General features: G+C 32.7%; 2 protein-coding genes across 4 annotated transcripts in view; both read left to right on the forward strand.

Annotated features, from left to right (window-relative positions):
* LOC120775337 (platelet binding protein GspB) overlaps positions 1-23,024 on the forward strand; it is a 376,877-nt gene that overhangs the window by 328,942 nt on the left and 24,911 nt on the right. The window lies entirely within an intron of this gene.
* LOC120775338 (transcription factor Sp8-like) lies at positions 12,668-15,325 on the forward strand. The gene is made up of 2 exons (XM_040105483.1): positions 12,668-13,586; positions 14,726-15,325. The coding sequence occupies exons 1-2, from the start codon at positions 12,668-12,670 to the stop codon at positions 14,872-14,874; spliced, it is 1,068 nt and encodes a 355-aa protein (XP_039961417.1). The 3' UTR covers positions 14,875-15,325.

A 23,024-nucleotide genomic window follows, 5' to 3' on the forward strand; every position in this document is an offset into this window, starting at 1 on the left:
TTTTTTTTTATAAAATAGTAAAATTAATAAAAATAACAGTACCAGTACCTTGACTGACTTTCATATTAAATTGCAAGAAAATTCACACTAGTCAGATTTCTTTAATTTCCATAAATTCTAGCTTTGCTAGTGGAGTGATACACCGATTGGCAAATTGAACTCAATAACTACAAACGATAGTCAATAAAATTCAATAAACCAACGCCTGCGGGCCGACTTCACAGTTGGCCAACACACTGCGACACACAGCATATTAAGAAACGAATTGAAAAAATGACAGCCGAACGAACTAAGAGAAAGAGGGGTCCAAAATGGAAACTGAAAAAGTCTGCGAGAAAAAATTTTGGCGAAGACAAATCGTCGGGAAGTTCATGGAAATCGCAGTTTTGCGGTCAAATGCTTTCACAACTACGCATGCCACAGGCCAACATTTGCGCAACGAGACATCAGCCAAATGCCACGCTGGTGATGACGATGATGTGGCAAGCAAAGCACAAAAACAAAAAAATCACAAGCGAATGTTCGAAAAAAGATGCGGCTTCCAGCTAACTGTCTAAGCGCATTACTCCCATTAACTACATTTCGGTTGGAAAGTGAAATGAGTGGAAAAAATTCAGCTAAATTTCGCTGTGCTCCTTGCAACATATTGACGCCAGTTGGTTGCACCCCTCAAACAAATGTACATATAGTAAATGTTGCAACTACGAGTGTGTGTACCGTTTGGTAGCTCAAAATCCGCAGACGAACGAGTGAAGTGTGATATGTGGCATGTTGAACGTGGCTGCTTGAGTAGCATGAACAAACACATCTAAATATTTCTACATGTGTTTGTATGTTTGCCGTTTTCGTGCAACATATTCATACGATTGCATTTCGAATCTATTTAGATTTCACCATATCTCCGCCCAACCGCTACCGTTAGCTCTAAAATAAAATAAGAGTAGTGTGACACTGCACAGCTTGCCACAAACTTTGATATGCTACCATTTGGTCAGTCACTCAGCGTAATCTGTGGCTCCCTGTATGTCACATGTGTGTAGGTTGCATGCCACAGCATGATTTTTGATGAAGTTTGTTATGCATACCCACTCAGCCTCCGTCTAATCTTCTAACTGTGTGGTCAGTGTAAATATAGACCATTTGGATTTAAATTTTTTTCTTGTTTTTTCGAGACTTTTTTTTATCGAAGTTGTTGTCCAATTTGCTTAGCTTTTCTGGCAACTGTTGAGCTGTACTGTCGCTGAGTTTTTGTTGTGAATGTATGCCTTGTGTCTTCATGTTTTGCCAGTAATAGATACAGTTATTGCCTTTTCCTTTTTTTCACTCCTTTTTTACCAACTTCTGTGCCTGTTGGATTTTGTCACCGTTTTGGGTTCAATTTCCATTTGACCTTTAGGCTGTCAATAATTCGTGTTGGTTTTCGTAATATTTGCATAATTCTGATCACTTGATGAACTATTGATAGCGAGGATAAGAATTGGTGTAGTAGTAGTTTTGCTGTACATATGATTTTCTTCAAGTTGTTCTTCTTTTTTGCGCAACCTTTCATGGGCAATACTGAGATTATACATTATGATGGAGACACTTGATCTTAATAGAGCGCTAATGAACTGTGTAGAAGTATTTAAAAAAAGAAAGTGCAGAAAAGAAGAAAAAGAAAATTATATTTCAAATGGGGAAACTTCGAGTAACTCTAAGGAGCTTTCTAGAAATATTGATGCATAACATATTTTGAGCCAAGGCACCCTCTCTAGGTTGTGAAAAGGCTTAATCATAATTTGGAAGACAATCAAATCGATAACATTATGTGAAGGACAACATTTTTATTTGTAAGGACTTTTGTCAGATGGAACCCTTTAAAATCCAAGGTACAAGGCTTAGTGAGGTGAGCATATACTTCAAAGAGGCCATCCAGCTGTAATTTTTCATTCATTTTGCTATGGAATAGTAGAATGTAAAATATGAAAGTGGAATTCGATATATCCGATATTCGTACGGTCTCTTTCAGTAGTTGATCATGCTCTTGAAGTTTAATTGTTCCTGTTTATATTCAGTCCAGTCTTTTCAATTTTTTCATTTCAATAAGAACGCTACAAAAGGTTTTGAATTTCAACGAAATTCTTTATTGCTGTCAAAGTACATTCATTGCCATTATGTATGGAACTCAAAATCTTTTGCATGGCCACCACTGGCACGCTTGCAGAAGTTGTCTGTACTGGCTGAACCCAATTTTCGACGGTTTTCAGGCATAAATCGGCCGATACTGCAGCAATTTCACGTTCGATATCCGTACGAAGCTCATCAGTCGTCGCTGGCTTGTTGGCATATACGATAGACTTGACGTAGCCCCACAGTAAATAGTCTAAGGGCATCAAATGGCATGACCGTGGCGTCAAATTGACTGGCCAATTTCGTGAGATAACACATTCACCAAACTTGGTTTTCAACAAATCGGTTGTGACGTTCGCTGTGTGGCTTGTGGCGCCATCCTGTTGGAATCACATATTGTCCAAGTCCATATCATCCAATTCGGGTCAAAAATATTTGATTATCATTAAGCGGTGGCAATTCCCATTCACAGTAACGTGCCGGTCTTGATCATCACGGAAGAAGTACGTTCCAATGACGCCGTCGTTCCATAAACCGCACCAAACCGTATTTTTTTCGGAATGCAATGGTGACTTATGGTGTCTTATGGGGATTGCTGCCTGACCAGTAACTCATAGTTTGCTTATTGACAAAGCCATTCGCCAGAAATGAGCCTCATCGCTGAAGATGATTTTTCGATGAATCTTCGGATGATTTTCAAGTTGTTGCTCAGCCCAATTCACTAACATACGACGATTTTGGCGATCAATCTATTTCAGTTCTTGCATCAGTTTGATCTTGTAAGGATGTAGGCCAAGATCTTTTTGAAAAATTCGCCACAATGACGTCACAAAGATGCCCAACGGTTGAAAACAACGTGTGAGAGACTGATTTGGGTCTTCTTCAATTGATGCGCTAGCGGCTGCAATATTCTCGACTGCAAAAGAAATCGGGCACTTCTCTGTCTCACTGGCATGGGAACATTTTGTACTGTGTGAATTCACATTTTTCCACTAGACGCTCAATTGTTGATCTGACAGGACGCTTATGACTACCATGATGAAATGGCAAACGTTAGTGAAGAGAAATGCAATGAGAAATGAAGGGAAAAATATAGCGTCGTTTGCTATCCCTATCGGTCTACTTTTGTAGCGTCCCTATTGAAAAACTCGTTATATGAGCGCTTGTATCTTGATTCGCCAAAATTTGAACTTGATTGCACCCCTTCATGGTAACATGTGCAGTTTCGAGAGAGAGATTTTTACTTGTCATCTTCTGCTTTCCAAGTTTCAAGCGTCTGGTAAAAGTAATTTTACGTTAGATGTCGGATGAATGATTTTGAGATTGTCTCCCAAGTAAATAAGCTTGCTTACAATTTCGAAGTCGGATCAGTCTACAATGGCATGAGAACCGAGACCTGATTTATGCTGATTTTTATATATTGATTATTCTATAAATATATTAATCAATAACAGAAATGCCAAGAAACCAAGATAAGTAAATAAGACGATTAAGTTCAGTGTTGTTTAGTTCTCATTCTCAGCATTTCTTTTTGATGGAAAAGTACTTTTTACGAAAGGCCCATACTCTCTCTCTCTAGAAATAACATTTAAAAAAAGTATATTTTAACAAATTAAATCTTGCATAACATTGGTAAAAAACGACGCTACATAACAATAAACGTTCTGCCAAATACACGACAAGGGCTACCGCTTCAATCTCTCTGGGTATGTGTGCGTGTTTGCGCAATGAAATTGAAATTGTCCATATTGGCAGGCAGCCATTTTGCCCACACACTACACGTGCTCAATACTACTGTATTGTTTATATGTATGGCTATGTGTATGTACATATATCAGTGTGCATGCGTGCAGGTATTGGTGCCTGAGGCAACATGCAACACTCCGTAGCTGCTGAATGGGTCACATGTAATGACTTAAATGATTTTTATTGATTTTCACTGATGCAGTTATGGCGACACATAAACACAAACACACACAGACGCATGTACATGCATTCATACTAGTCTATACATGCACGTTTATCGGTTCGCGTGTATGTGTTTGTGTGTCACACGCATTTACTTGTTGGTTATGCGACATTTTCAGTTTCTGTCGCAATGCGCTGTCAGGCGCGACAGATGTTGCAACATCAACATGCCATCAATAACACATTTTTAGGTAATGAAAATTCAATTTTGCCAACATGTTTGCATAAACGCCTGGTTATTGTTGTTGTTGTTGTATAACAACTCACTATCTACTGCCATATGTTTGCGCTCGTTTTTAATTGAACCGGCGATGATAGCAGTGGCGCTCATGTTTCCCACTATAGCCATGAAAAAAATATTTTTATTTTTTTATTCTTTTATTTTAATAATGTCCTGCCTCTAATGGATTTCCATGTGCATTTTTCTCAATTTTTTTTTTTCAATTATTTAATATTTTTTATCTACTCCTACTCACACATGTGCTGTCCTGCCGCTTTGACCTCGCCAAATTCGTTTTTGACTATGCACCTTTTTGTGGCAGACACACAGTGACCTCATTTCCGGCCATTTGCCATCGCATTATGCGCATATAAAATTACCAAAATTTGTGCTTGTCCTTTGGGCTGGTTGGCTGACTGACTGAGTGACCGAATCATGAGTGTATCACATTGCTGCAATGCGTTTTTCTCTTAATGTCGTGTTCATATACGATTTTGGCTCCGTACCAGCTAATCACATTAGCTGTGGATTGAACTAAATTGGATTAGTATGTAGTTTTTTTGGGTATTTCATCTTCAAGTATGTGGCGTTTTGGTATGTAATTTTTTTTCTTTGCTTTTTTTTCAATTTTTTTGCTATCTAGCACATACTTCATTAGCTCTGTCTCTACTTAAGCTAATTATGCTTCAAGCCTTTATTATTTAGCTATTAAGTTATTTACATGTTAGAAGAAAATTTTCTCATAGATTTGTAATGCACCATCTAATTTATGCCACAACTGTTTATCCATTACAAAAACCACAGTGAGAGGAAATCACCTCGAAGTTATAAGCCTTTCGCTTTGTTCTAGAAACTTACTCCTTCACAAAAATGCTATCTGTGATGAGTATGTCCCATCTTCCCGATCCTTATCGACAAATCTATCTTAACACCTTTTGCTATATCTTTCCTAGTTTTACTCTGAAACTGCTAATACAAAGTAAGCTTTAAACGAAGTCATACAACTTTCCTCTTGCATCCGTACCGATGTTACAATCTTCTTCGTGAAACTTGGTCAGTTTACTTTTGTTCGAAATTTATATCTTAGATTTTTTTAAATTGAAATGAGATCAGCACTTCTCAATTACTTGTTCTCTTAAGTTATATATCTTAGCTTTGCTTTGTTCATTTGAGAGTAGATCAGTACTTCTTAAATACTTGCTCACTCCTAAATTAAACATCATCTTTTAAAATGAGTTTCCAAATGTATAAATCAATTTCAATATTAAATCATTTAATAATGGCATGGGTATCGAGACCTGACCTATAGAGATTTCAGTTCAATATTAATTCCATATATCGATTTCCTTGTATACTTCTTTTCTTGAAATGCCAACTTTTCAGTACTTCAGCTCAACGTTTAACAAACCTGTTCAATTTTATGTAATGAAATTACTTTTTGGGCTTCTTTTTCATATTTTTTGTGTAGTGATAACTTAATTTTCGAGAAAATGTAAAAAAAAACTTAAAAAATCTTATAATGAAATGTTAAGTTTGAGCATAACTGAACCCCCACAATTTGTAAAAATTAAGGTGTGAAAAGTATCTGTAAAAAATTATTTTATTTTTCATTATTAGAAAATCTAAAATAACTACATTGAATATATGAAGGCTTGGAGTGATCAGAGGTCAGTATTGATATCAAACCACTTTATGCCGGGAGTAAAATGTTCATCAAGTTTTCATGAGTTATCTGCACTAATCAATGATTTCCATGGTATAAAAAGCACAATATGGGTGCTGCAACCGTTATATATCGTATAGGTATCAGTTTAGCTTACCCAACATCCACGACAATGCTATACTGATGACCAGTGTTGCTGATTATTGAATACATTTATATCTTTAGAGGGATGCTTAAAATGGCTTAAATTTATAGAAAATCCAAAGTCAATATAATGAGTATATGAAGGCTGTGAAGGAGTTCTAGGAGTAAAATATTCATCAAGTTTTCATGAGTTATCTGCACTAATCAATGATTTCCCTGGTATAAAAAGCACAATATGGGTGCTGTAACCGTTATATATCGTATAGGTATCAGTTTAGCTTAACCAATATCCACGACAATGCTGATTATTGAATACATGTACATCTTTAGACGGGTGCTTAAAAACGGTTTATCATAAGAATTTATAGAAAATCCAAATATAGAAAATCCATTATATTGGGTAAATGAAGGCTACACATTATTTTAGCAGTAAAATTGTCATCAAGTTTTCATGAGTTTTCTGCACTAATCAATGATTTCTATAGTATAAAAAGCACAATATGGGTGCTGTAACCGTTATATACCATTTAGGTATCAGTTATGCTTACCCAATTTCTATGTTGGTACAATTTATAATAATGTTGTGCTTATAAAAGTGATCATCGGATGAGCTTTGTTGCTGTATAATAGGTTTAATAGCAATTTATGATATTCAACAATATTATTGTGTATGAAATACTATAGTGTAAAGTATTGTTAAATATTTTATCGCTCAAGACACCTAGAAATTTTAAAAATTGTATTTTAAGCTATCTTAGTTTATATTTAAGTATATAGTAGTGTGAAAAACGCATGCAAATAAAAAAAACGCTTTTCTATATAAAAATATTATCTTTTACCACACTTGACTTTGAACTTTGCTTATAGAAATTAATGCTTAAATAATAACTATTACTATAAAATTATTTTATTTGCTTGGCCTGCTTATACAAACATTTATAACTAATATAAATGAAATAATAGTAATTAAATAATATTTTGTTTATAAAAATGCATTAAAAAATTTATAAACTTATATACATATGTATATATAATTTTTTCTAATTTTTGCTAAACCCCCATGCGCCTACAATTTCAATTCATTTTAATAACTAAATTATTTAAAATCAAAAACAAAAAAAAAAAATATTTTCTAAACAGCAATTTAACACCCTACCCACTCCGTACTAGAAAAAATTTAATATTGAAAAAAGCAAAGCACAAATTTTATTCATTTTTAATATCCCTAGCTTTTGCCTAACTATGAATTCATATATTAGACACTTTTAATATATTTACCAATATTAAATATATATATTTTATATGAAATTTCTACTAAATATGCAACTGTGAGAAGAAAACAAGAGGGGTCCTCGCTACAGTGGAGCGCGAAATAAATGATATAAATATGAAAATAATAAAGAAAGGCAAATAAACATTAAAACAAAAATAATTTTTTCGAAGTCAAATATACAAATTGCAGCAGTGCTTTCGGTGTCTCAAATAGAACTAAGTGTTAACATATTTTTTTTTTTGTAAATGCTATTAATTCTTTAATACTTTTTTTCAAACAAAAAGTTAGTAAAGACAACAATATTTTTTATTTGAACTTTCAATATTTTTTTTAATTAATTCATTATCTATTATAAATGTCATCTAAATGTGGAACGCTTTTACATAAATTGTTGTTTATTTATGTAAATGGTAAATGTGTACTCTATTTCTTAAATGTCGTTAACGTTCATTTTTTTCTAATAATTAAAAGAAAAAGTGAAAAAAACTTAAAAAAATCGCTTAAAAGCGTTGAAATACTTTTTTTTTTGTAAACGATGGAACTTTTTCGAATTCTCTCTATATATATGTGTGTGTGATTCGTATGTTTCTTAAACTATATAACTATATATATACATATTTTTTGCAAGTATATATGTATATGCGTAAATATGTATGTATACATAACGTAACATTTGGTGTACTTATGTATGTATACGTTTTTAATTATTATTATTTCATTTCTATATAAATGTCTTTCTTCATTTTCTTTTATCGATGTACTTTCTCAACGTTGTGGTTGTGTAACTTTTAAATATTCAATATACATACATACATATATGCAATACGTAATAGAATTTAAATTGTTGTTGTGACTGTTATTTGGCATCTTAAGTAAGCGTACGAAGCAATATAGTCGGAGTCGAGAAAAATATCGAAAAGTAAATTTAATGTAATAAAAAAAAATTTTAAAGAAAAGTAGGAAAATGTATTAAACTAAATTTAATTTGCAGTGCATTTGTGGTTGGATTTTGTATAGATAAATAGAGCTGATAGTAAAAATCTGTTTTGTTAGAGCTTTCGATCGAACTTTCACGCACGAGCTTTCACCATAAATAAAAAGCTTTTTTATGTCTGAATAAAAATCTGTCGATTAATAAGGAGTAAAGTTTGTTATACAACCCTTTTTTGATCGAGCTTTCGTTCGAGCTTTCATCATTCACTTACCAAAAAACATTTTTTTATATCTGAATTAAGATCTGTTGATTAATGAGAAGTACAGCTTGCTATACAAACCTGTTTTGATAGAGCTTTTACCATTCACTTACCGAAAAAGCTTTTTTTGTGGTTGAATTAATACCTGTTATTTATGACGAGTACAGTTTACTACACAAATCTGTTTTTATAAAGCTTTCGGTCGAGCTTTTACCATTAACTTGCAATAAAAGCTTTCAAGGCAAGTTATTTGTAGTTGAATAAAGCCTCATTATCTTTAATGATTACTCAAATTCGTGCCGATAGATTTTTCGGTCGAACTTTCACTAACTAATCCCCATAAAAGCTTTCAGTATACATATATGCCAGAGAATGTTTTCGTGAAATAGTAGGTAGTACCAAGGAGATTACTTTTATTTGTAAAAAAATACTTTTTGAAATTTTATCTGCGATCTAGCAAACCATTTTAGAATTTTTTTTGAAAAGCTCATAAGTTAGTTTTGAAAAAATGTAACATATTAAATATACATGGTTTCCAAAGTTATCAATTGACTGACCTTATAGCACGTTTTATAATGCCTCATTGTAATGGAATATACAGTTCTAAGTTCCAAATGCATTTTCAGCGTTCAAAGAAATCAAATCCTATATGACCAATAAAGCAACTTTTGTGGCGATACTGACCGTTCCAACCATTCTTGAGCTCTCTTTTAACTCATATGACATTGTCTGTCCAAATTTTCGAGAAAAGAGGAGGTGGTTGTTATATGGTCTCGAAGATCTCGAATCTATAAAAGGCAGACTTTAAAAATATCAATGGTTAAAAAAAATCATTCACATCTTCTATCCTGGTTTTCTAAGACTAAAATATAGATGTTGAATAATGTTAAAAATCAGTACTCATACGCCATGAGAAAATCTTGAAATTTTGCATATAAAAGAAACTGGATATTTAAGACTTGTTGATATTAAAATAGCTTTCGTTCAGATCTTCTCTCTTTACTCTGCTATTTTCTAAAACAGAAGTGAAGCAATTATAAGAGGAGCAACTAATTATATTAAACCGAGAAACCAATAAAGCGGTAGCATGAGCTTTTAAACAAAAATCTTTGAAGTCTTCAAAATTATGTTTCTTTAAGTGCAAAGCTTTGTTTCTACTGTGAATCAAATGAAACTGATAGTGCAGTTTCAGAGAAAAAGAATATAGATCTAACCACAAAAGCACGCAGCATACGATATTACATTCTAACAACAACAATTTTCATAAGTATATTTTTTCAAAATTTTATAAAAAATTTAAAATTTCACTCCAAACTGAATCAGACAACACATAAATAGAGATTAGATGGCAAACCCCGAATCGGTGAATTAAAATTTAAAACATGCATACCTCAATACGCATACAAATTATTTAATATTATTGTCAAGAAGTTGATCTACGTTTTTTGGAAATGGCTGTGCTATTACATACTTATTTAACTCATATTTATTGCAATTCCAATTTGTAAAAAAAAATAAAAATTTCACAAAATATGTTTACTTGCAAAAGGCAACATAAGAAAATGCTCGCTTAAGCAAAAATAAAATATATTGGAAAAAGCTTAAAACAATTTATTTGAAAAACAAGAAACAATGGAAAAAGAGTGCGGCAGTGTGCCCAGCATAAACGATGAAAACAAAAAACAGAAAAGTAAACAAAAACAGAAAAAGAAAAGTAAACAAAATGCAGATTATTAAAAATAGCAACAATAGAGATTATGGAGAAAATGTATTATTTTTAAAGGAAAGTGGAAAAACTTCTTGAAAATATTAATGAAAAACAAAATTTTGAAAAGTTTAGCAAAACTCATACTTTTATTTGCCGTAAATTTTAAGTAAAAAAATCAAAACACAGGCAATTTCAATGCATTGCTCACCAAAACAAATGCAATGTGAGCGCAAGTATTTGGTTAAATTTGCAAATAAGAAAACAAAATTTTCAAAAATGACAGCAAAAACAACACTTGTTATCAAAATTACACGCAAAATTGAGAGACAGGCAGGTAAAAAGACAATATGTTTTTATCAAAATTATAACATGAAAAAATTTTGCACACATTTTTTACGCTACTAAAAAATCTATATTTAAATTTTATTTGGTAAAAATCGAACAAAAGTACCGTTATTGCATTTAGGTTATTCCAAATTTAAATTTATCAAAACCATTGGCTATAATACTTATCTAAACACTTGACCGTACTTAAGCAGCAACGAACGGAACTTATGACGAACCGAATTGCTGGCAAGCAGTACCAGAGAGACAAAGCATTACAAAAATGACACTTCCATATTTTTTTACGAAAACGAAAACTATTTCAAACACAAAACGACAGTTTTTTGTACGAAAACGAAACTTATTTTTACCAAACGCTCTACACACAAAACGCTCTTTTTCACATTCTTGATACTGAATTTGGCCAGATAATTTGAGAACATAAACAGAAAGGTTTTCGAAAACCGCAAAACCATTTGCAAATGCTAAATTATTTTTTCATTATTGTTGTTGTAATTTAGTATTAATTCAAACTTATACGCATATAACGCAAAAAAGAGCCGAAATTGTCGTCAAAAAAAAATTACTAGCGTGTGTGCGCTAAACGGTCGAAACGGTGCAAGCGAACGGTCGAATCGGTACATTTTTGTTTGCGCGCATAAATTTAACGTTTAAGCTTGAAATACGCCACTACCGCCATTTTTTTCATTTGACTCAACTATTTTAAATATAAATGGAAATATTTCTAATTATAATGGTTATAAGCTAAATATCAAAAACCACAAAAAGCAAAAAAACATAAATGAAAATGTGACTTTTCGAACAACGCCCAAACAAAAATCGAAATTCAACTTCTTGCAAAAACAAAAATATAAATAAATAAAGCAAAATATATATATATATATACAAACAAAAGAGAGTAGTAAAGCAATATTGAGAATTTTTTAGAAATAAAATTTTAAATTTTAGTAAAGCGTTTTATTATTATTATTTTGTTACTTTAACGCTAAAACTAAAAAAAAAATTAAATAAAAAGAAAAAATATTAGCGAAATTAATTTTTGGCACGAACACACACATGCCGCTTAAGGACTTGTGGCAGCTAAATGCGAAAATAGAGAGAAAATGAGAAAAGTGTTGAAAGAGAGATTTGAAATTGCCGCAAAGCGTCGGAGAGAAAACGCTGCAAGTGCCAAGCGTGCTGCAAGGCCGACGCTGAAAAGCCCCTCTTGTTTTTCGGCAACACAAACATATTTATAAAATAATAATTACAAAAAATTTCCAAAAGAAAGTATTTTAAAACTGCAGCTAACCAACAATTTAGTAGATTTGTTTTGAAAAACGTATATTTTTGAGAATATATTAGTGCGTCATAAAGCATAATTTATAAATTTGATTTTTTGTACTTTGAAGAATTCGTTATGTCCAAAATAGTTGGTAAAAAAAAACAAAAACAAAATTAAATATTGTTGAAAATTTTCCATCTACTCCTTTTCCTCTTTGAGTTCTCATTCTCATTTGATTCATTTGAGTTTTTCAATAACGTTGCTTTTAATTTGCCATTTTGAATTCGAAAAGTGTGGCAGCACCGCACTTCTTTTCATACTTACTAGAGACAGTACCTCCTTTTTAACATACATATTTATATATATTTTTTTTTTATAAAATTTCACTTTTACAAATTTGTTTCTACTCACTTTGATTTTGAAATTACTTGCAACAAGCGCAAAATGCGAAAACCAAACAAAAAAAGTAAAGCCACTTAAGTGTTTTTAACGTTATATATATTTTCTCAAGGACAAAGAAAACGAAGAAAGGCAAACGCATAATATTTATAATTTTTTTTTGCATAATTTTTTTATAAAACCATAAATCGAGCGTTGAGTTTTTTTTCAATTCAATTCAATTCAAAAACAATTCAATTGAAACCGAACAAAGCGAAAACGTAATGTAGACAAAAGAAAAGCAAAACCACAAAGTAAAACAAAAGCAAAAACAAAAGTCAAAAAAGTAAACAAAAAAATGTAAATGCAAAGTAACGCCAAAGCGTAGTACGAAAGAAGTTGATGTTGGATTTTTGTTTGGTGTTGTTCCAGGAAACGTCCGATTCGCCGCACGTTGTCGCCGCTGGCAGCATCTCGGTTAGCGCTGGCGGTGGCGGTGGTGGCAATGTCGCATGTTCCACATCGGCTGCTGCCGCTGCCGCAGCGATTGCTGCGTCGGCCGCCTCCACCTCACACAGTCTTGACCAATCGCAAACACCGCCGCCCCTCTATCAATGCATATATTGCGGCCACACATTCCAGCACCAAAGCAAGCTAACGCGACACATACTCTCGCATTCGCTAAAAACGCTGGAGTATCGCGAGACCGCACAGCATCCGCTCTTGCATTCGCATTTGCTGTCGCACGACCTCAATTTGGCGCAGTTGCCACAATTTACCACGTACCAAATGAATGCTGCCGCATTGGCGGCCAGCGGCGCCGATACTCAGGAACAACAAGCAGCTGCCGCTGTTATGGCTGCCGCCATGGAGCTGGCGGCCACATGCGGTAGTGTTGGTGCGCGTAGCGCACTCGATCTCGACGGCAGTGGTGGCCGACTTGGCCATGGTGGTGGTGTGGGTGGCGGTTCGGCTACGGACAATTGCGGCATTGGTGGCACGTCAGCGGGTAGTGGCGGTATGGTATTGAGCGGCGCTGGTTCGTCGTCTTCTTCGACATCGGCAGCGGCGGCGGCAGCGGCCGCAGCTGCGTTGGCTGCATCGTCGTCGTCATCGGGCGCATTGCTGGGCGCCTCATCGAGTGGCGCCGATCCGAATGGCGTTGTGCTGTGCAAATTTTGTGGCAAAAGTTTTCCCGATGTCCACGTGTTGATCGGCCATCTGCCGGTGCATACGGGCGAACGACCGTTTAAATGTGAATACTGTGGCAAGGCGTTCAAGCTGCGCCATCATATGAAAGACCATTGTCGCGTCCACACGGGTAAGTACGCTATTTTTATAATTATGTACATATAATTGATATCGGAAATGCCTAGCAGAAGTAGAAACGAAAGCTGAGCAGAAAAGGCAAGCAGAATTTAGGAAAGTGAGCATTTTTTGAGGGAGTTGAAGTTTAAATATTCGGTCGGAATAGATATTCACCACTCTACTTGGTATTCGAAAGCTGTCCTAAAACTGGTCCGAAATTATGGTGGTCTTCATAAAATGTCAACTAATGTCCGATCTAAAAGGCTTCTGTTTCTTCAGAAACCGATCTTCACCGTTAGTGTTATATTATGATCTCTGTGAGATTAGTGGATCTTTCATTCACTCAAAAACTCTACTTAATGTTCGAAAGCTGCCTTGAAACTTGTCCGAAATGATTGAAATCTTTATAAAATGTCAACTTTTACTAGGCTTCTGCTCTTCTCGAACCGATCTTCACCGTTAGTAATAAATTATGATCCTTACAGTATTACTGTATCTTTTATTCACTCAAAAAAGTTGTCGACAATCAAGAAGATCGGGTTTTGATCTCATTCAAAATCGAAATTTGTCAAGAACCGACAGATAAAGTCAAATTTTCAGCAATAGTTCACTGCAGTAGCTTTTTCCCTTGAGTTAATTCTATAAAGTTAATATAGAGACGTAGAAACAAAGAGAAAGAAACCTAGAAACATAGAAACATAGAGAGAGCGACCTAGAAGCAATAGTCAAACGAATTATAGAGAACATATGTATGTTCCTCTACTTTCAAGCGATCACGAGCAAAAGGTCGATCTATCGGTCGGAATAATTTCATCGTCTTACCGTTAGAGAATTTCAACCCATTGGCGTGCAGAAAGTTCACAATTAGAGAAAAATTTGTTTCTCGACTTACCTCCAAGTGAGATCCATCGGTTTCTGGATCAACCCTACGACCTAACATAACCTGACTCAAAGAGTTTTAAGTAATCTTAAGCAATTATAGTTAATTATGAAAGAGATTTCAGTCGATTACTTCATCATACTTCCAACTCCACTCGTTTCTGCTTCCGTTAAGCATCTTATAGTCTCTAAGATATATTTTAACTGTATATTCGTTCTCTTCATCGTTCCGCGCTCCAACTACGACACCACTACGACATCGCCACTCGTTAGGTGAACGTCCCTTCCGTTGTCACATGTGCGGGAAGACCTTCTCACGTTCAACCATACTCAAGGCGCACGAGAAAACCCATTTTCCCAAGTATGTGCGCAAATTTCTCTCACCAAGCCCTGTCGACACAAAGGATGAACTACCACAATAGTGAAGCGACTTTAGCTTGCTACTAAACTACTACTATTATTATTACTACTACAACTACAACATACAGGATAATAATAATTATAATTACTACAACTGACGATGAGCGATCGTGATCTATACATAGTTAGCGGTGACCGACCGCATGTAAGATCATGATCAAGACACCACGAAACAGGTAGGAGGAGGAGTTGATACTGGAGATGATGCAGCTGAAGCGGTGCCGACTTTGCTGAAAACAAACATACATATAAAGTAATCGATGACAAACCTCGACGACAAAGAATTTCGTGGCTGAGCGCCGAGAGTGCTGCCACTTAATAATTTATTTAAAGAATACAAAAACTAAAAGAAAGAAAAACACTAGTAAAACTAAAAGTCTGCCTGAGCATACAAACAGCAGCAATTATATACTTATCTTATACATATTTGTAACGTAAATACATACATATATACAAGAGAATAAGTGGTAGAAACAAAAGAGAGAGAGAGGGAGAGTGTATGTGAAAAAGAGACACATATATTATGATACATATGAAAGAGACAAGCTGAGAAGCAGCACATATGCATGCACACAACACACTTACAGTTATATACATATACCGTTATTTGAGAGGGAGCGTAAGTGATGCAAATGACGAAAGCTAAAGTTAAAGTAAATAAGTAAAAATTGTCATTATATACATACATACAAGTATATACATAAAACCCTATATATATATATATAAATATATATATACATGCATATATATATTTAAAATAGTTGTAAAAAATAATAATAATTAACGCAAGCGACAAGCGAAAGCGAATAGTGAGTGCAGTGTAGAAATTTTAGGTTAGGAGCGAAGCTAAAAACAAACGCTAAGCGTAAATGCAAAATTTTAATTGCATTTTTTTACAAATAGGATTTGTGTACAGAGTGTGTTGAGCAGGCGAGTTATATGACACTAAGAAATAAGCGTTAGTGAGTAAAGCGGTAGGCATGAGTGCCCGATACGCAACAGAGAACTCATGCGTAGCACAACAAGAGAGCAAGCAGTTTGCGCTCAATGAAAAATATACACATACATACTAACATATGTATGTGTGTGTGAGTATATGAAATAGTGAGTCCTAAATGCTACAACTGTAGGAGAGTAGCAAATGTAATAGAGAGAGAGAGAGCGCCGTAGCTAACTGCGCTTTTACAGACAGACATACGTTATGCAAGTCATATTCTTTTTTTTTTCTAATTAGTAACCTATGTATTTTATTAAACTACATTTGTATGTGTACTTTAAAGTTTAAGTGAAAGGAAGTAGTTCTAAGAGAGTTACAGTATAGGAAGCTCGTTACGGTTAAAGAGAGAAAGAGAAGAAGGTAGGTAGGTTGCGTTTAGAAAGAACCAAACAAGTATAAGGATGTTACCGTTAAACAGAGAAGAGACGTAGAGAGGTTGGTTGCGCATATGGAGGGAAAGAGACGAAGAAAGGTAGATTGCGAATATAGACAGAAAGAGACGCATAGAAGCCGGTTACGGATAGAGTGAGTGAGAGAGACGCAGTTAGAGAGCGTGACAAGCAAGAGCGAGAGAGCAATGTGTAAGCTGAACTTTCAATTTATTACAAAGCAGACATAACTTGCTTAGCAGAATGCCCAAGTATAGACAGAACAGAAAATAAGTTGAGCAATTTTCAAGCTAGATTTTTTTTTAGTGTTACTAATGCTTTCATTGTACAGTTAAATAATGTGTATTATATGGTTTTTGTTACATAATACAATATAAAAAATATGTACATGCAGACACAAGAATATGGATGTGTGTAGATATTATTAATTTTTTCACAATTAACCGTTAGCTGCAGCGCGTAACCCAGCGTTTGCAAGATCTCATGTGATCCGTTTTTATATATATATGTAAAACAAACATATATACATACATAGCAGCGGCCTCACCTTTGTTGGTGAGTGAGTTAAGCATATAACCCCCTTCAACACATATGCGCTTACATATGCATGTACAGTTATGTTTGAAAACGAATCCAAATAATTATCGTTTACAATATCGCTAATATATATACAGCTACATAGTACATATATAGCAGCACAGTGACACAAATATCAGTAAATATTAGAAATTATAGCGATTCTTCAACAAAGTCATGGTTGTTTATGCGCATGCGCGCACTTTATTTTCAAATTTCCAACATGCTTGGAGACAAGACTTGGGTTTGCAAGCGCTAGGTTCTCAATAGGAATTGCAATTACCGTTTTTGTTAGATGTTTTCAAACCGGTTTTGTTTTTAAAACAGTTATAGTCAATAATATACATATATACATACATATATACAGTCTTATAAAATACATAGTTACGAAATATACATAGGCAAAGTAATAAATGGCATTGCAAAAACAAACTTACAGTACGATAGACTTTTTTACAACAACATAGTTGAGCAATATGAGCTTTTTACAACAAACAATAACACAACAATTACAGTTACAATAGAATAAACAATTGGTGCTAATAAACTACAAACTTATATAGAATGAAACATGTAACGTCAATACAAAAGTACACATACACATACACACATATTTTGCATAGAAGAACAGCGAGTTACAAATTACAAATGATTGTTTACAAAAACAAATACTTTACATAATTATGTAACATAGTAAAGGTTATGTTGAAAGCTCTTGTAAAATATTTTCCGTAAATAGATTGAATATTTCTTACTACAAATGGATTTGCGATTTGGATGATATACTTATATTTCAGTTTCGAAAGCTCAAATCCCATTTCGAAAGTTAGTTCTTGCCTTCAAAAATTTCTTATGTGTAAAACTGGAACGAAAGCTCTGTATTCTACACACATATTTCCTAAAGCTCTATACGAAAGCTCTACTATATTCAACATACTTCCCAAAGTGAAGCTTTAGTTTCGAATTTCATGAAAGCCTCCACAAAAAGTAATATAAAATATCAATTAGTAATATGATTAAATTTCAGTAAAAAAATTTTAAGCTTTGAAAGCTTTCAAACCACGAATTTGATAAACAGCTATTTAACAAAAAAAATTTTAATTTTTTTTTTCATACTTGCATAAGTTTTCCACCTTTGAATTATTGAAATTTTTGGTTTTTGACTAAATTCATAAAAAGCTCTCATTCGTACTTTTTATACTTTTTACATAGAATTCACAGATAAGTTACTCGTATCCATTTCGAAGTTTAAAAAATAGTCCCTAATTTTAAAATTGCTTGTGGAGCAAGTTTTGAAAAGTTCCGTATACAACCATTTTTCGCCATAGCTGACTTTTTAAACTTTTTGCTTGTGATGCTTTTCTATAAACTCACAATTTTTCGAAAGTTTCGTGTATAACCATTTTTCACCGAAATCGATTTTTAAGCTTTTACGAGTTTTCATTTGAACTTTCATTATGGTTAATTTTGAAAGCTTTACAATTTAAACTTTTTCAAGCAAGCTTTATTTGCCAAATTTGTGAAGCTTCCAACAAATTTTTCACGGAAGCCGTTTTTTTAAATTTCAATTTTTTAAAAGTTTCGTATGCAACCATTTTTCACCGAAGTCGCTTATTAAACTTTCTCGAATTTCCGTTTGAGCTTTTCAAGCAAGTTTCATTTGCCAAATTTGTTAAGCTTCTAAAACATTTTTTACGGAAACCGTTTTTTAAACTTTCGTTTGAACTTTAATTGTGATGAATTTCGCAAGTTTTTAAGTTTATAGGAACTTTGGTAGGGCTTTTTAAACTTTCGCGAGCTTTCGTTTGAACTTTTATTGTGATGAATTTCGCAAGCTTTCAAGTTTATAAGAACTTTTGTAGGGGTAAACTTTCACTAGCTTTCGTTTGAACTCTTATGACTATGAATTTTGAAAGCTTTCAAGTTTATAGCATTTGTATGAGTACTTTATTACTTCCAAAGTAATTTTTCATTGAAGCCGCTTTAGTTGATATTTCATTGCGGTGAGTTTCGCAAGATTACAGTTCATAAAAGCTTATAGTTCTCTGAAAATTTCCATTCAAAATTTTTTCAGCCAAATATTGTTGATAAAACTTACAACGAGCTTTGAACTTTTATTGCGGCGAATTTTGTAAGCTTTCAAATTTATAAGAGCTTTTGTATGAGAACATCATTATTCAAAAAATTTTCAACATGAAATTTCTTAAAAAAGCTTCATATCTCAAATTTGTAAAACTTTCAAAGAAAAAATTGTTAGAGCTTTTTATATAACAAATACAAAAAAACAAGCTTTTATGTGCATACTTTAAAATATTTGGTTATGACTGAAGAACTTTCAATACAACTAATAAGTAGCCTAGTGAGCTTTAAGCTCCGCAAGTTTCGTTTGACCATAAATATTATCACATACGTTATACAAATATCTTATAGCTCAGACAGACAGAATTATGTAGCTTTTACACAAAGCTTTCACGAAAGCTTTTCAATAGCTTTTTATTTCCCAACATTGACTTCTTTACTTTAACAAAAGTACGAAAACTCACACATGCAACCCAATGAACAGACATGTGCATATACTACATACACGCATACAAACATAACCCCAAAGAAAATAAAGAAAAAATACAATAATAACACTAAAGGACTCAAAATAAAAGCATTAAATAATAAAGTTTCAATAAAAGCAAAAAATAGTGAGGAGCGATAAAAAAATATATGTAAATGTAGTTTGTTAGAAAATGAGAGGAAAGTGTAGATAAGTATGTATTTCGAAAAGGACTGTGGAGAGTTTTTAAGGCAAAATAGAGATAAAAAAACACTTAAAAGTACACAAAAATTTCTATAAGGCTTAATAAATTACGTAGAAAAGGCGACATAGCGTAGCAGAGAAAAGACACTGAGCAAAATTAGGAACAGCAAGCGAGCGATAAAATAAGAAACTTCAATTAGTTGGCGTTAAAGAGGCAGAGCAGACCAAGACCGAAGGGAGCGAAAGCGAGAGCGATAAAAAGTAAACAGAAAATTTATTGCATAGAGAATATCTGTGATCTTAACGATATTTATAAAATACATACATAAAAAAATAAAACAATTAAAAAGCATACATAACAAATCATTGAAAATGAACACAACAACACAAAAATATATAAAAGAAAACCAAAATAAAACTGAAAATATTTTAAGCATAAAAATAAGAAAACGGCGAAACAATTTCAGCATAATACAGTTAAAGAGGCAAGAAAATGAAAAACATAAGTAATAAAAAAAATATGCAAATAACGTAGAAGCGTACACACACATACATACAGACATGTGAGTAATATTATAGAGCGCATTGGATGAGAGCAGCGTTTTAGAAATGAAAAGCAAAGCGCGCATGCGCAAAGTTCTATCAAATGCTATGCTTTGTTTTTGTATGTAGGGCAAGTAGTAAGCGAATATAGTTTCATTTTCATATTTTAAGGCGAAGGATCACAACAGGCCACATAAACAGTACTTGCGGACAGGCATAATTAGCTTTATATACATATATTTCGGCTTATATGTATATACTATAGACATATATATATATATATATATATATAAATTAAATATATAACGTAATATCCACTCACACTCTCACACACACACACACACGCAGATAAACACACATATACTTGCACACATGCACGGTTATTTTATTTAGAAAGCTTTCGGCTAACAGTTATGCATAGAAAAAAACAAAAACAACAATATATATTGTAATATTAAAAATTAAAGTGTAAAATATAATACTTTTTCGGCACTTTGGCATATATTTAAGTTGGAAACAATAATACTTTATGTTTATTCTTTTATATTTTGTGTAATATAAACAAAAACAAAAAAAAACACATTACTTCTACTTTCTCTGTATGCAAATATATACATAAATAACTGCATATATAGGTCTATATAACCGATATATATGTATACATTTTCCCTTTTTTCTTAATATAATTTTGGTTTCTTTGGAATTTACGCCTACAAAAGCGTGTAAAATTAATAAAATTAACAAATTATCTAAAGTTTATATAACAAAACAATATTTATACATACATACATATGTACTTTTATGTAAAGCATACTCTATAAGGTAGTGAGACAAAAAGTTAACACAAACAGACATATTTAAAGCAAAACAAAAAAAATTATAAAAAAAAAAACAAAAACAAAATTATACATTGTAAAAAAAATGTATAAGTGCATACAAAATTTCTATTTAGGTAAAAGCAAAAGCAAAAAAAAATATGAAAAACTTTAGAAATAGCAAGCATGAAAAGGTTTAGCAAGAAAAGTTTAGGAAAAACACTTTTAGGCAAAAAAAACAGAAAAAAAATATTTCGATAATGAAAATATATACACACATACTAACATAAGAATACAAATGCATATATAAGTCTTGCACAATACATGCATACAAACATACATATGTGCACAGGCCCCCGCTGACGTTATAGTAACCCCTGCTAGGAGCAACCGCTAAGAAAAAGCAACAACAAATTTTGACTTGCTTATATGATATGAAAATTAAATTAGTTTTTTTTTTATTAAAATGAGAAAAAATTTGTATTGAGGGCTTAAAATTTGAGGTGTCGAAATGTTTTGCTCCAAATTTTATGGAAGAATTCAAAATATTTTGTTTAATCTTCGCTTTTTGCTTATGTTGCAAATTTTTACGAAGACCAGCATTTTCCACGGTTTTATTGCATACATTTGGGCGCTTAAGCTCAAAGCTTTTGCTTTCACGTGATATGCTCCTTCAAAGCTTTCTCCAGCTAAAAGCTTTCAAGTTTACATTTTCTAAAAAAAACTTTTAAGCTAAAGCTTTCAGTAAAACTTTTTCGGTATTCAAATCCTTATTTTACCAAATTTAAAAGCTTAAGTATATTACGTATATACTAATTTTCATAACAAAACTCTACTTTTTGCGACACATTGAATATAAGAGCTCGACTATACATACATATGTACTTTCTGATTTTCTAAACTTATTTCTACTATTTCGGATATATTATTTAAAAAATTTTTTCTGAGTGCATTCGGAAAAATTTAAATTCATTTTTCGTTTCAAAGAGCTTTTGAAAAGTTGTAAGTATTTATTTCACCTTTCCACTAGCTTTTGAATAGTTGCAAGTATTTTTTAAAAATACTATTTGAAATATTTTCGAAACATTATTTAATCTGTAAAAGAAGCTTTTACTTTTATTAAGCTTAATTCTGATAAAATTTTCGTTTCGGAGCTTTTATGGTATAAAAAATAATGTGAAAAGTCTTAAAAGCTAAATTCTTAAAAATATTAATTTTAACTCGCATGTATGCGAGTACTCTTTGCCTTGTCAAGAAAGCTATATAAAATTTTTTTAAATTTTTTTAAGCTTTTCAAAAAAGCTTCCTACTTTTTAACCGCAGTGGTCAACATTTGTTCATAAAGTTTTTGAACTGATAGCTTTCGACACTTTCAAAAGGCTGCAAGCTGAGTTGTACATGAAGCTTAAAGTTGTATTTTCCCAAAGATTTTTCCCAAACAAGCTTTCATATGCTTCAACCAATGAAACGAATTCTTTCTGTTACCAGTTAAATTAACTGAGTTCTACAGGAAACTTGCATCACAAAAGCTTTTCGCAAACAAGCTTTCATATACTGCATGCGTAAATGTTTACAGTAAAATTGTCTGAATAAAGGTTGTTTACTTTTAATAAGCTGCGAGACGAATTCTATATGAAGCTTAAAGTTGTGCTTTTACAAAAGCTTTCACCAAACAAACTTTCATTTCCTGCCTGAATATATGCAGTAAAGCTGTTGGAATAAAGGAAAATCACATTATATGTTGTCTTCTTGAAAGTTTTGGGTTAAAAATAACTTTTAGTTTTTATAAACTTTATTTTGAAATTACGTTGCCATTTCTCTCCCTGCCCCGATATGCCAAATTAAAAACTGCTGCTTTCTTATTTCTTATAAAATATTTTTCCAATATATGTATAATAATTAATTTACTATATAATTTTTCTCTAATTTCGCTGGCGCGCATAACAGTTAAAACAGATGCTGGTTCACTGGCGTTGAATAGCTAAGGTATAAACAAATAAAATGTGTTAAAAAAGATCTCAAAATTATTATCGTATTAAATAATGATGAAATGGTGGAACGCGTATGTGTAAGGTAATAAACA

This window comes from Bactrocera tryoni, chromosome 4, assembly GCF_016617805.1.
Source record: "Bactrocera tryoni isolate S06 chromosome 4, CSIRO_BtryS06_freeze2, whole genome shotgun sequence".
Lineage (NCBI taxonomy): Eukaryota > Metazoa > Arthropoda > Insecta > Diptera > Tephritidae > Bactrocera > Bactrocera tryoni.